Below are 15,289 nucleotides of genomic sequence, written 5' to 3' on the forward strand. Positions count from 1 at the left end.
CAGTTTCTGTAAGCAACACCAGAATGTTTCCTTCCTGCCTTCCTTACAGGATTAGCCCAGTAATTTCTTCTAACAATCGGTTCTCTGAACTGCTTAAAATGTTAACCACCGGTTCTAGCGAAAAGGTGCGAACTGGTATAGCGAATAGGTGTGAGGATGTCCAGATTAGAGGTTCTACCTTGCATAGAAAATGTGAGCATGGTTGAGGTAAAATTGGGCTATGCTTCTGGCACATTGATCAAATATGCCTAAAATAAACAGGCTTCAGTTATGAAACAACAGAATAACAGGGATGGGATGGATCTTGGAGGTCTTCTAGTCCAACCCCCTGCTCAGGCCCTAAACCATTTCTGACCCTAAACCATTTATGAAAAATGGCTGTGCAATCACTTCTTAAAAGCCTCCAACGTTGAAGCACCCACAACTTCTGGAGGCAAGTTATTCCAACAGATTAATTGATCTCACTGTCAGGAAATTTCTCCTTAGTTGTAGGTTGCTTCTCTCCTTGATTAGTTTCCATCCATTGCTTCTTGTCCCATAGGTTGATCCACTCTTCTTTGTGGCAGCCTCTCAAATATTGAAGCACTGCTATCAACTCACCCCTAGTTCTTTTTTTCATCAAACTAGACATACCCAGTTCCAGCAATCGTCCTTTGTATGTTTTAGCCTCCAGTCTCAGGGGTGGGATGCAAATATTTTTACTACCGCTTCTGTGGGCGTGGCTAGGTGGGAGTGGCTAGGTGGGAGTGGCCATGGGTGGGCGTGGCTTCTTTTTTTGTGTAGCACCCCACCCCACGCTCCATTTTTTGGCCTCCTGGGCCTCAGGGAAGCATCCTTGGGGGGGGGGGCATTTTTGCTCCCAGGAATCTTCCCAGAGGCCCAGGAAGACAAAAAACTGAGCAGCAGCACATACACACACACACACACACACACACACACCGCACACTCCATTTTTTTTTGCTTTTTGGGCCTCAGGGAAGCCTCCTGGATGAAGCAGTAAGACAGTGAGCGGGATCCCGGCATAGCTGATCGTCGGAACAGCTGATGGTCGGGAGGAAAAAAAAAGAAATACCAGTTTGGCCAAACCGTTTTTTTTTTACTACCGGTTTGGCTGAAAAGTAGCATTTTTTACTACCAGTTCGCCTGAACCAGGCCGAATTGGTTCCTCTAGTCCCCTAATCATCTTCGTTGTTCTTTACAAAACAAAAATGTTTTGCTGAAATATGGGATTGAAGGTTTGTTGCCGAATGAAATAAGAGAAGTATAGTAAAGATTGGATAAAAACAACTAAAAGTTTAGCAAGTGGATCAACAATTAGCAAAAAAAAAAAAAAAGAAGACAGTGTAATATCCCCTCAGTTGATAGACGACTTTATGTATAAATGTATCAGGGAAGTTTGTGATGACATTAGAAATGTACTGATTGGGACTTGAAAGTTTGTGTACTTTGGTACAAAGGTGATGCAATGTTGTTGTTAAACCTTTGTTTTTATCAGTAACATCTGGAGAATACAGCTTTATATATAACTTCAAAGTTTTCTGTGCGGATGTGACTGCTCAGAACCATTTTCAGGGAATTCGATTTAATAGAGAAACCGATCAGTTCTATTCCATATATTTCTTCATTCCATCTCTAATAAGAAAGTATTCATGACGTCCTCAAATTGTGCATTTCCCTACTATCATTAATTGGAAAAATTAATGGCAGGAGAAATAATAATATCATATATAGGCTTCATTCACAGATTTTTGAATTTAATTTCCTTACAAAATCACAGCTGTCAGGGAAAATACCCTCACCGTGAAACTCTGGATTATATTCTTGTTTTTAGGAACAATCCTACTCACCTTTTACTGAGGCTGTCCTTGTGCAATTATACAAAACAGCCAGTTCTCCAAAGGCTGTCCATACAGGAATTGATGACAGAAATTTGTTATGTTGATAAACCTCCAATCTACCTTCTGTTGGAAAAGTGAAAAAAAAAGTAAAAATCAAACTGATATAATGATGCGTTAAACTCTATTTTCCTTTTATTGTTTTTGAACCTCTTTTAAAACATTAATCTGTTTTTCATTTTTAACTTGATTTTTGTTAACAAGCTTGACTTAATAAATTTAGTAAGTGCCTATTTAATTATAAACGAATTGCAGTTTCAAATTGTCAGTAATTTAATTATGCAAATGCATGCTCAAATGAGCTTACTCCCTTGTTTCAGCAAGTGTGTGATTTTTTTAAAAAACAGCTTTTTAATTGTTGTTAAAGAAGGGGACTTATGTTACATTTGGTGTGCGATTTTTTTCTTAAACACTTGTGATCACTTAAAATTCAATGATAGAACAGAACTACAAAATCCCAAATTCAATTCTATATTCTATTCGGTATGGCATAAAGCCAGGTTATCTGTGAAACTGCCTTTCCCTAAGGACATCTACCTGCTTACCAAGTCATATAGGGTGAGCATGCTCTTCCTCTAAATACAGGTAGTCCTTGACTTATGACCACAGTTGAGCCCAACATTTCTGTTGTGAGACATTTGTTAAGTGAATTTTGCCCCATGTTACAACTTTCTTGCCACAGTTGTTAAGTGAAACACTGTGATTGTTACATTAGTAACATGGTTGTTAAGTGAATGTGGATTCCCGATTGACTTTGCTTGTCAGAAGGTCGTAAAAGGGGATCACATGACCCCAGGACACTGAAATCGTCATAAATATGAGTTGTCAAGTCACTTTTTTCAGTGTCATATGTATATATGTGTGTGTGTGTGTGTGTGTGTGTGTACACAACTAGCTCTATACCTGTGCTTTGCTACGAAACTATGTGATTGGGTAGTTTTGGGGGAAGAAAATAAGGGAAAAAAATTCTGCCTCTGCCTACCAGCATCTATTGATATTCATCTGGCTAGCATCCTGTCAGTGTGTGAGAGAGCTGAGGACTGTTTCAAAACTGAAACAGTATTTGCTGTGTGAGGAAGAAGGAGACAGCAAGGAGCCTGGGTGCAGCTTAGCTCAACTGTTATAAACTAAAGCTGCTTGCTGCTGTGAAACTGAAACTGAAACTCCTCTCCTCTGCTTGTGTTTTGCATTTGGAACAGTTTTCTTTTCAGATGGGGAGTGGGAGTAGAACTCCTTAGCATCAGAGTGTGTTAATAATAATATACGAAATACTAATGCTCTGATGGTCATTTCAAAAAAATTCTTTCTTAGTGAGCACTTAGAAGCCAAGAGGAACATACATGCCAAATTCATTTCCTCATGTTTATTGTGGTTGAAGACTGGATCTCATTGCTGCTAACAATCCTTCTTTCTCTAGACTAAACTTAATTTCTTGCTTCAACCAAAGGCGAAATATCACATGTACGAGACCTCTAAATGTGGCAGCCCATTTTCTTCCTTGTGAGTAATTGCTTCCTTCAGGATGACAAAAAATAAAAAAAGACTGTTTCACAGCATGCTGTTCACAAAATACCGATTTTGTTAAAGAAGAAAAACTATTGTTCTGGCCGTAAAAGACGTCAATGGAAATTGGAGATGAATATTTGGGGAGGAGGAAAGGATAGATTTGCCCTTAATCCTATTTCTTTCCTAGTATTGATTTTAACGCTTAATTAGAACTAATTCAATTCTGGTTTTGATGTCTTTAGAGCTGTGGCAGTGTAGTTTGTCAGGATCAAAGCAAGAGATAGAATTAGTCATAGTTATATAAGGACACATCTTGCTCGTATTCTGTATATGAAAAGTGTTTGTATATGTTTGGGTTTAACATCAGGAAGAGAAGGGTGAAGTTTAGAAAGAGACTGTGATGTCTCCCCATTGGCTCAAATTCTAGGCATTCTTCCTCCAGATGAATTTATTTCTTGAGTTAGTGGTAGAAAACAAACTCTCAGTTATGCATTTACACTGACCCAACTTGGAATCCTAAAGTGCTTAAAAAAAGCCAGTCCTGAAAAATTGCTCATAGCATTTACACAAAATGCAATTGATTTTTTTAAAGCAACAATCTGTCTGTCTGTCTATCTATCCATATCTATCTGTATTCATCCATATCTATCTATATTCATCCATGTCTGCCTGTCTATTTGTCTATCTAACATCTCTGTGTGTCTATCTGTCTATCATCATCTCTGTGACTATCTATCATCTCTGTCTCTCTATCTATTTGTCTCTCTATCTATCATCATCTCTCTGTCTATCTGTCTATCTATCTATCATCATCATTATCTCTCTGTCTATCTATCTATGATCATCTCTATCTGTCTATCTGTCTATCTATCTATCTATCTATCTATCTATCTATCTATCTATCTATCTATCTAATCATCTGTCTATCTATCTATCCATCTATCTATCATCTCTGTCTATCTGTCTATCAATCTATTTGTATACTCTCTGCTTTAGATAATTACATAGAGAATTGTAACTGTTTAGTGGTATAATGATGTATACTTTATATTTTATTTTTTTCTGTTGTATTTGTCACTTATTTTTAAGGCTCTTTCCTTTTTAATAATGTATGCATCTTTGTGCTACCTTTCCTTCTTCTGTTATTATTTTTAAAAAACAATAAATATGTAAATAAATAAATACCTGTTCTGGGCTAGGTGGAACATGCGTAATCCCAAGAAAGCTTTCCTTGCGTTAGCAGTCTAAGACTTAGCCTTTGAAGCATAATTTCAGAGTTTATTATTTAAAGCAACAACTAAAATGGTTACCAACCTGCCAGGACGAATAAATGGTTGCCAGGTTCCCCTTGTTTGATTATGTAGTTTCCTTGCTGGTATGTCCTTCCGTACATACATTCTACCATGTCTCTAATCTGCTGAGGGTCCAGCCTTTTCAGAAATTGGTTTCTACTCAGAGCATCTGTGATAAGCTTTTTCTCGCTTCCATTCAGCAAAACAGAGAACAGAGGAAGAGAGAAAAGTCAGATAAATTTGCACGCACGAATGAATAGCATTATACCCAATCTTTTCCTCTGTCACAATATTCACCCCCTGCTACCCATAAATGTAACTTAGATCATAGAAAAGCAGAGTTGGAAGGGACCTTGGAGGTCCTCTAGTCCAACCCGCTGCTCGAGCAGGAGAGTCTATTCCAAATATTAGCCGCTACTTAGGATCGAACTCACAGCCACCTGATTGAGAGGGGAGAGCTCCTTTTGCAGGGGTAACTCAAAAGGGTCATTAGTAGTTCTGCTATCCAGCTTTTCTCTAATTGGTTCATCTGTAGAGATTTTCAATCCTCCAGGTCATGGTTGTCCCAAAGGTGCTTTTTCCAAGAGGCGACTGGATTTTCTTGGGGTTTTTTTCCTTTTGGAGACGATTCGCTTCTCATCCAAGAAGCTCTGACTGGATGGTGGGGAATGGAAGTGCTTCAACCACCCTCCAAAAGGATGCAAATGACCAGCTGTCTGCAAAGAATATAAATCCTGCTATTCCCCACCATCCAGTCAGAGCTGAAGAAGCTTCTTGGATGAGAAGCGAAATGTCTTCAAAAGAAAAAACAAGAAAGTCCAGTTGTATCTGGACTTCAGGATCTCCTGAAAAAAAGCACTTTGGGGACTCTAACCTGTTCAGTAATTTTTTCATATCACCTTGTACAAATAGTCCTTGACTTACCACCAAAATTGAACCCAAAATTTCTGTTGCTAAGTGACACAGTTGTTAAGTGAGGTTTGCCTCATTTTACGACCTTTCTTGCCACAGTTGTTAAGTGACTCACTGCAGTTGTTAAGTTAGTAACATGGTTGTTAAATGAATCTGGCTTCCCCGTTGACTTTGCTTGTCAGAAGGTTGCAAAAAGGATTCATCTGGCCCTGGGACACAGCAAAGGTCATAAAGATGAGTCACATTCATCTGAATTTTGATCATGTGACCATGGGGATGTTGTAAGTGTGAAAAACAGTCATAAGTCACTTTTTCCAGTGTCATTGTCACTTTGAACGGTCACTAAATGAACTGTTATAAGTCAAGGACTACCTTTTAAATAGGATAGCACAGAAATAACAGTAAGTGGTTATTTTCCAACAAATTTCTCACCATTCTGTATCTCTCTGTAAATTCATTTTTGCAGATGTAGATCATTCATTAGAAAGACAAACAAATCAGTCTGGATAAATGGAGCAGATACAAAGCCAATAAAATCTAAATCTACCCTTAGGGATAAAAAAAATATGCCTTTCTGAGTATATCATGCATACTAAATTTAGCAGATTAAATATTTTGATGACTTTGATATTTTCTTAAAATTTAAAGAAAATCTCAAAGAGAAAGCATTCAGGTGAGCGTTCATTTCTTTTCATTCAAGTGACTCAATAAAAATCTCTGAATAAACCTTCAAACTGATTTAATAAACATTTAAAATATACTTCATTAATTTTCCCCTCAGTGAAACATTTAGGACTTTAAAAACCATTCATATGTTTTACGCGGCTTATAAAAGTAACTTGGCATACTGTTTTTGTTTTGTTCATTGAAGTATGTGGAATAAATATCCTCAATTAGATTTTCATGATTTAAGCCACAAGAATATTTTTGGGGGGGAGGTGAAGAATCCTGCATGTAGACTATAAATGATGTTTTATCTTTTCAAGAAATATAAGAAAAATTAACAAGAATTGAAATACTAAAACGAACAAGAGATGAAGTATAGAAATAGAGTATCTATCTATATAAAACTTACGATACTAAGATATAGAATAGAGGTAAAACTTAGAAAGGGGGGAAATATAATTATGCATACTTCTATATAAAATATAACAACTAGTGGGTAGATGAAAGGAGCAGAAGTTGAAAGATGACTGTATTATGTACAACGTTATTATAATGATGTGAGTATGATTAATGTAATTAAGGCTATCAAAATTGTTAATCTCATTACTATTATTTGGTACCAAAATTAATGATACCCAGATGCCACACTGTTCATGTATTTAATATTTATACATATTTAAAAATAAAAAACTTAATTAATAAAAAAGAAATATAGAATAGGTTGCTGTTATTCAAATACTCCAATGTCAATAAACTTTCCCTATTTAATTTATCTTTGAAAAGAATCTCCTTGCCACAAATCCAGTCTTTATATGTCCTCCAAAATCTTTGGGGTAAAACTCCAGATCTTGTCTGAAAGTTATTATTTTTACTTGACAGGAAAAAAAAATGCATGGAGCATAATTGCATCAACTCTATTTGCCTAATTAGATCAATTTTTTTTTTCAGCCATGGTTCCATTGTAATGTAATATATAAATAACCTTGGGAAATGAGAGGAGCAGATTCTGCGTAGGAAACAGTAAAGAGAGCCAGGAGCCTCTTAAAGGTCAGAGAAAGAAATTTAAAATTGCAAGATTTATGTCAGCTCTCCCAGATAAACCTGACAGGAAACAAGACCAGATTACAGGTAGTCCTCAACCTACAACAACAATTGAGCCCAACATTTCTGTCTGTAAGGGAGTTTTGCCTCATTTTAACACCTTTCTTGCCACAGTTGTTAAGTGAATCACTGCAGTTATTACATTAGTAAACACGGTTGTTAAGTGAATATCCAGCTTTCCCATTGGCTGTTTGTCAGAAGTTAGCAAAAGGTGATCACATAACCGTGGGACACTGCAACCGTTATAAATTATTAGTCAGTTGCCAAGCAACTGAATTTTGCTTATGTCATCCATGGAGAAGCCACAACAGTCGTAAGTGTGAAAAATGGTCATAAAACACTTTTTCAGTGCCCTTGTAACATTGGTCACTAAATGAACTGGCGTTGAGGATTACTTGTAATTCATTCTTCTTCACTGCAAGGTTATATTAACCTATTAACGGATTCTTGCAAATCTAAAGGCACAAACTTCCTGCCTTCACTTTTAACTAGGTGGTTCATTTAGGATGGATCTTTCTTCCTCTGACTGTTAAAGTGACTGTGGGCTCCTACGTCTCTTCTCTTGTTCTGTCCCCATTACTCATTAGTCTGTGTGTAGCTTGACAGGCAGCTAAACCCACCTGTCCTCCAATAAAACGGACCATGTGCGTAGATCTCAATGCTTTATTGGGAGAACAGGATATGATGAAACTGAGGAAAACAGGGATACACACAGTGAGAATCAAATGTAAGATAGACAGTATTAAGTTACTGCTGAACATAACAATTAATAAATACAAGCAGTTTGAATTTCACCAACGATGCTCTGTGTGTGGGATGTGAGTTTGTTCTTGGATGAATAACCATGTGCCACAGATTAAAATGGCTGCGTCTTTGTACTTCTGTCTTCTCCAAATGCTAAAGGAAATTGGGTCTGGCTTCCCAGTGTACATTTGGTTTGAGAGTGTGGGCTGATGAGTAAATGGGTAGAGTCAGCTTCAAACAATATAATTGGGCATATTTGTCTCTCCGGCCGCTAGATGGGGCTAGTGAGCAACAACAGTATATAAAGATTATATGCTGTGGCACGACATCTCTGATTGTTTCCTAGGCAGAATCTTTCCCCAAGGTCATTCATGTGTTCCATTTCATCCATCCCCTCTCAGAATAGAGCCTCAAATCTCCACTGAAAGACTAAGTGAAACAACCGCGGAAGAGTCTAAGAAATATTCCAAGATGTGTGCTTAGTCTATACACGATGATAGATCTCATCATTATTCCTCATGTATAAAAAATACACTTTCAAGAATGTATTTCCATACAGCTGCATCCTGCATAGAAAGATTAATATTGGTGCTCAAATTGTCTCTCAGGAGACCCTCTTTTTACAAAACTCTAACACAGGTAGTCCTCAACTAGCATTTATTAAGTTAATTTTGTCCTATTTTACAACCTTCCTTGTCACATTTGTTAAGTGAATCATTGCAGTTGTAACTTTGAATGGTTACTAAATGAACTATTGTAGGATGAGGAAATCTTGTATATTTTATGTCTACCCTTTGCTACTCCAGGAGAGTTTTAAAGTCACCACATTAGATCTTTGGAGCATAGTTTCTCAACTTAGGCAAGTTTTGAGACGTGTGAATTTCAACTCCCAGAATTGCCACGGCCATGATGCCAACGGTGTGCTGACTGGGGAATTCTGGGAGCTGAAGTTCACGCATCTTGAACTTGTCACGGTTGAGAAAATACTGCTCTAGAGAAACAAAGCTGTGATGACAACATAAAGGTAAAGGCAATAGTTTACCTGGTCCAGTTATGTCCCATTCTAGACAGCAATTCCCATCTCCCCCTTAGCCGAGGGAGCTAGTGTTCTCTGAAGACTCTTTCTGTGGTCATGTGGCCAACATGAGTGTATGCTGAGGCACACAGAACGCTGTTACCTTCTCACTGAAGTGGTAGCTTTTTATCTACTCACATTTGCATGCTTTTGAACTGCAAAGTGGACAGGAACTGTGGCCAGTAACAGGAGCTCACTTTTTTCAGTGCTGCTGTAAACTTAAATGGTCACTAAATGAACTGTTGTAAGTCAAGGGCTACCTGTACTGCAAATCTTTTAGAGCAGGGGTGTCAAACTCGATTTCATGAAGGGCCGCATCAAGATTGTGTTTGACCTTGGGGGCTGGGTGGGCCTGGCCACCTCAACATCACCCATGTCGGGGGCATCCCTCCCAGGTTTCATTTTTGGCTGCAACAGCCTCCTCCAGTGCTCTGCTAGTGAAAATGGAGCTTGGGACGGCTGTGCGCAGTGCTCCCGAGCATCATTTTCACTGGCAGAGTGCTGCAGGAGGCCGTTGCAGCCAAAAACAGAGCTCGGGAGAGCCTCATGCAGCCCTCCCAAACTCTGTTTTTGCTGGCAGAGGCGCCTCAGGCTCGTCCTTCACTGTTTCCAGGGTGGTCCCACTGGCCAGATCTAACCACCTTGCGGGCCAAATGCAGCCCGCAGCCTTGAGTTTGACACCCCTGACCTAGTGATATCCCACAGATCACAGGATTATACATATCTGGTTATACTGATCTTTTTCCTACCGTTCCCTGCCTTAGAGCTGCCAATACTCTGATAAGAGAAGCCAAACTGCCGCAATGAGTTCTGGTTGAGTCATTCAGCCATAGAACAATTATTTCAGCACCCAGAAAACAACGCAGCAATTTTCAGCAGCATCCAATACACCCAAAGTCAATGCTGCAGTTCTAATTATGACAAAGGACCAAGGCTAGGAAGCACAAGCAATTCATAACTCTGTCAGCTTCGAAACATGAAATGCTGGAGGGAGTTGATAGCAAAGACAAAATGCTTAACGAAAGTTCCAGGAGCAGCAGGTAACAAATAAGATGAAATAAAAGAAAATACAAATAACTTAAGAGTGATTTTCTTTCTTTTTTCATTGTGATGACTCCATGATGAGATTCACGGAAAAGAGTACGGCAAGAGAAGACACCAGGCTGCTCCCATAATTTTTGATTTATGGAATTAGGGAAAGTTGAGTGGCTTCATTACTTTACACCCTTTTGTAAAAACAAAACAAATCAATTCAAATGCTGGCAATCTATACAACTGTCCTCTGCTGCAGTTCCAGTTCGGAATTCTTTTATGTTGCAAAATAACTGTTATTGTTTAGCTCCCATGCCTAAAAAGTCTAGAGTTCTTATTGTGATTTGCACTCCCAAAGTATGAAGGATCTAGCTAAGAAGAACATATGAGACTTAAGTGTACAATGGTTACTGAATAATCTGGTTGTTTACACATCCATATTAACAGCACGATTGACTGCACACCCCAATATGTCAGTAATAGGTCATGTCAAAAAAATTTCTAAGTCAATATATCTACTCATAAATTGCATTTCCAACAAGGTGACTGCTCACACAAGCAGCTTTTATTAAACCCCTTTTGACCTATACGTGGCAAGTAGTTTTCTGTTGACTTCATGTTAGTAGACTTCATTTTAAAAACAAAGGAAAGCAATTCATGATCTGTGGGGTCCTTGGTGCTCTCTGAACTCCGTTGTTTTCTTGCAGATGTTCCATTAGCCAACTAGGCAACATCATCGGTGTTAAAAAGGTTTGTTTTCTGTTTATATACAAGGTGTTTACTTCCACCAACAATGACAGGTCAAGCCCCTTGTATATAAACAGAGAGCAAACTCCACCCCCTTCTGACAGTGATGAGGTTACTTAGTTGGGTAATGAAATGTCTGCGAGAAAATAACTCAATTTAGAGACTCAAGGACCTTACAGTGCAACCTTGAGCTACCAATACTCTCTTTTACTTTTAGATCGTTAATAACTCCTTGCTGCTTTACCAAGGCAGGTTGTTTGTTATTTCAAAAGTTTTATAAACAATCAATATCAATGTTAGCAACTTCATAGGGAACTCATATCAAGAGGTGAAATTCTCTGCTCTCCTTTCTCCAAGCAATTAAAATACCTAAGAGATGATATTAACAGTGATGGCAAGCAGCTGTCATCATAAATAGCCACTGACAGACAAACATATCCTGGAGCATTGCAACTTCCACTAAACCTATCTAAGCCAGTAGTCCTTTGCAAATCCTGTAGCAGACGTTTCTATTACACTGTTAGGAGAAGAAGCATTTTCTCTTGTCCAAATATTTTGGATTTTAGCTCAGTGGTGGGATTTGAATAACTTAACAACCAGTTCTCTGGCTGGGTAGGCATGGCCAGTTGGTCATGTGACTGTGTGGGTGACGTTACTCATCATACCCCGCCCCGTCTCCTGGCCACTCACCTCAAAGGCAGAGGTAGCATTCAGCTGGTTGGGGCTAATCCCAGCACTGGCTGGCCCTGCCCCCGCCTGTTTTTTGGCTGTTTTCAGGCCATTTTGGGGTGTTTTCAGGGCATTTTTCAGACTAAAAATGGCCTGAAAAACAGCTTGAAAAATGGCCTGAAAACAGCCCGGAAAAATGAGCGGGGCCAGCCAGTGGTGGGATTTGCCGGTTCACCGAACTGCACAGAATCTGAACTACCAGTTCGTGTGAACCGGTGTGAACCGGCGGCAGCCCACCTCTGCTTTAGCTTCAGTTAATGGCAAGTCTTTATAGGAGTCGTAGTCCAAGGTCTCTGAAAGATCTATGTTATCTATCTCTCAACTAAATATTTATTCACCTCAAGACAAAGGCCACGATTCCTTTTACCACTTCTGCTACTCTTTTCACTTGTTTGCCTCAAATTCCTGCCAAATAGGTCTGTCCATGGTCACGTAACGTAAGTCCATTAAAATTGAGACATCGGACCAGTGTTTCTTTACCTCAGCAACCGTTAAAGTGTATGGACTTCAACTCCCAGAATTCCCCAGCCAGCATGGTGGCTGGGGAATTCTGGGAGTTGAAGTCCATACATCTTAACAGTTGCTGAGGTAAAAAAACACTTGATTAAACTTTTTTGTCATTCATTTGCAAATAAGCAAACCTGAACCCAGAACTAACTTAAAGGAGCAGGCTTTGTGCTTTAGCAATTATGGGTAACTATTATGACTGTCCCTTGAACAGTCAGTGTAGTGAAACAAATCTCTACATCCCATTCATGAAAACCTCCAAGTCCCTTTACACATGGATTAATGGAACAACATGCTGTAAAATGGTCTCAGAAAAATCACGCATCGCATTAACATCTCTAGGGAATGCCTTGACAGTGAACAATCACTTTTCATTTTGTGATTTGATTTATTTCCTTTATTATTTTTACAGCAGAGCTGAGGATGAAGAATGTAGTGATAAAAGGTTAGGAAAATACCATGACAGCCCAGGAATCCAGATGGAAAACTTTGATTGTTTGGGTGCTCCCAATTAAAAGCTATGCTGTAAATAGGTCACAAAAACAAAACTCATCAGCAAGCATTAACCCGTAAGTGGTTGTTACTAAGGAATAGCGAAAACAGAATAGAAAAAAAAGAGAGAGAGAATTTGAATTGAGTCTGGCCAGCTCACTCAACGTGATCTCTAGGGGACCCAATTCTAGGAGTTCAAATGGAGAAATAAGCCATCTTGGAAATGCATACAAATTTTAAAGCAGTCTTGTTTTTCTTAGTTATCTGTCCCAAAGGTGCTTTTCCAAAAGGCAACTGGACTGTCTTGGTTTTTTTCTTTGAAAACTTCTAGGATGAGAACACAACCATGACCTGGAGGATTGAGTATCTCCATAGACTCTTTACAGGGGTGGGATTCTACCAGTTCGCACCTATTCACTAGAACTGGTTGTTAATATTCTAAGCAGTTCAGAGACTACCTAAGAGCATCACAATTCAGAGCTGAGCTACACATACTCTCATCTTCTATTGGTCCCCCCATATAGTTATGTACATTAAGACCTTTCTCTTGTAGCCTCACCATCCCATGTGGAAGTAGAGAATGGTTTGTTTCTGTGATGACACACAAAATCTTTATTTTATTTTCCCACACTTGTTATTAAACTGTTAGTCATGCTGTCTGCTTTATCATGCTTTCTTTAAAACATCTACGTTTGAGTTTGGGTTCATATTTTTCATTGTCTTATACTTTCTGTAAACTGCCCTGGGAATATGACTAGACTAGAGGATGATAGAAAAACGCCTCTAACGCTCAAGCAAAAGTCAGCATGGCAATACTATCTTAATAAATAAGTCATAAAACTTGACTTTTGTTCATTTCCGTGTTTGGGGAAAATAATCCTGAAACTTTCTGACCTTTGCGCAAGGGTTAATGTTGAAGAGAGATGATTCTTAAGAGGAGCATAGTGAAAAAGGAGTTGTATGGAGATCTAAGAGAGGTTGCAAATTGCAAAGCACAGAGGTCGATCAGTATCACTAACTACATGGAAAACATCAGAAGTGCCTCAGGATGTTTACTGGCTTTTAGTCCAATTCAGATCTCATCTGTGGACCTTCTGTGACCTTTCTCCAAGCCCACACCTCACTTTCCAGGAACAAAAATCAACATATATCAAACTCAGAATGCTTCATCATAAGGAAGTAGAGATATAATAAACTCTCCTGGCATTACACGTATCAGGTGTGGAACACAATGACAACCATCATTCCTATTCTGTATGATTGCTGGGAATTCAAGAAGGCTATTTGGTTGTCATTTGGACAGGGCAATTGTAAGGGACAACTAAAGGTGTTTCTTCACTGCTGAGCTGAAGTCCTATCCACTTATAACTTTTGGGCCAACCAAAAAGATACACAGGCATGGCATCTAATGTCCTGTTGCTGATCCCTGCCAGACTGAGGTTGGAGTCTATGGAGATTCTCAGTTCTCCAGGTCATGGCTCCCCCAAAGGTGCTTTTTCAAGAAGCAACTGGACTTTCTGGTTTTTCTTTGAAGACATTTCGCTTCTCATCTAAGGAGCTTCTTTAGCTCTGACTGGATTGGTGGGGAAGGATTCGATCAGAGCCGAAGAAGCTTCCTGGGTGAGAAGTGAAACATCTTCAAAGAAAAACCAGAAAGTCCAGTTGCCTCTTGAAAAAAAAAAAAAGCACTTTTGGGATTCTGTGGTTGGTGTTTCATGCAGCCATCTGACTTCCTTCCAAGGTATTGTTGGTACAGCTTAACTCATTTTATATAGTTTCAGCTGCGTAGAAATATACTGTACACGAGCATGCTTAAAACTGAAGAGATGAGAGTAAGTTTTAGGAAGAGCCCTCCTATTCTACCAGTTCTTACTATATTTGAGAGAACAGTATCAGCAAGTTCTGCAAGTTTGGGGCTTCATAATCTCCCAGGATTTGAAATGCACACCTAAACATCATTAAACCATCATTAAAAAACAATCATTAAATAAATTAAATCATTAAATAAAGAACCATCATTAAAAAGGCACAAGGAAGGTTCTTCCTGCATCAACTCAGAAAGTTCAGGCTGCCCCCAGGAGGTGCTGATACAGTTTTACAGAGGAATTATTGAGTCTGTCATATAGACTTCTATAACTGTCTGGTTTGGTATACCAATGAAACAGGATAGGTACAGACCAGTGGTGGGATTCAAATTTTTTTACTACCGGTTCTGTGGCATGGCTTGGTGGGCAAGGCAGGGGAAGGATACTGTAAAATCTCCAGTCAGAGGAGGTATTTGCTAGTTCTCCGAACTACCCAAAATTTCTGCTACCAGTTCTCCAGAACTGGTCAGAACCTGTTGAATACCACCTCTGGTACAGACTCCAACGGATAGTTTGGACTGCAGAAAGAACAACTGCAAATAGCCTGCCTTCCATAGAAAAACCTGCATATTGGGTGGGTCAGAAGGAGAGCTAAGAAGACATCTGCAGACCCCTCACATCCGGCCACAAACCGCCTCAACTTCTCCCTCCGGGATGCTGTTACAGGGCACTGCATGTCAAAACAACTAGACACGGGGACAGTTTTTTCCCTTGTGCCATCACTCT

General features: G+C 39.1%; 1 protein-coding gene across 3 annotated transcripts in view; it reads right to left on the reverse strand.

Annotated features, from left to right (window-relative positions):
- PRKG2 (protein kinase cGMP-dependent 2) overlaps positions 1-15,289 on the reverse strand; it is a 79,547-nt gene that overhangs the window by 51,842 nt on the left and 12,416 nt on the right. For all 3 annotated transcript variants that reach the window (XM_087935792.1, XM_026718908.2, XM_087935793.1), the window contains 2 exons: positions 4,716-4,882; positions 1,848-1,961 (listed from right to left, as the gene is read on the reverse strand). In XM_087935792.1, coding sequence (XP_087791918.1) covers positions 1,848-1,961; positions 4,716-4,882 — 281 coding nt within the window. The remainder of the gene's footprint in view (positions 1-1,847; positions 1,962-4,715; positions 4,883-15,289) is intronic.

The sequence above is a fragment of the Pseudonaja textilis genome, chromosome 6 (genome assembly GCF_049901715.1).
Source record: "Pseudonaja textilis isolate UNSWEBS1 chromosome 6, rPseTex1.2, whole genome shotgun sequence".
NCBI lineage: Eukaryota > Metazoa > Chordata > Lepidosauria > Squamata > Elapidae > Pseudonaja > Pseudonaja textilis.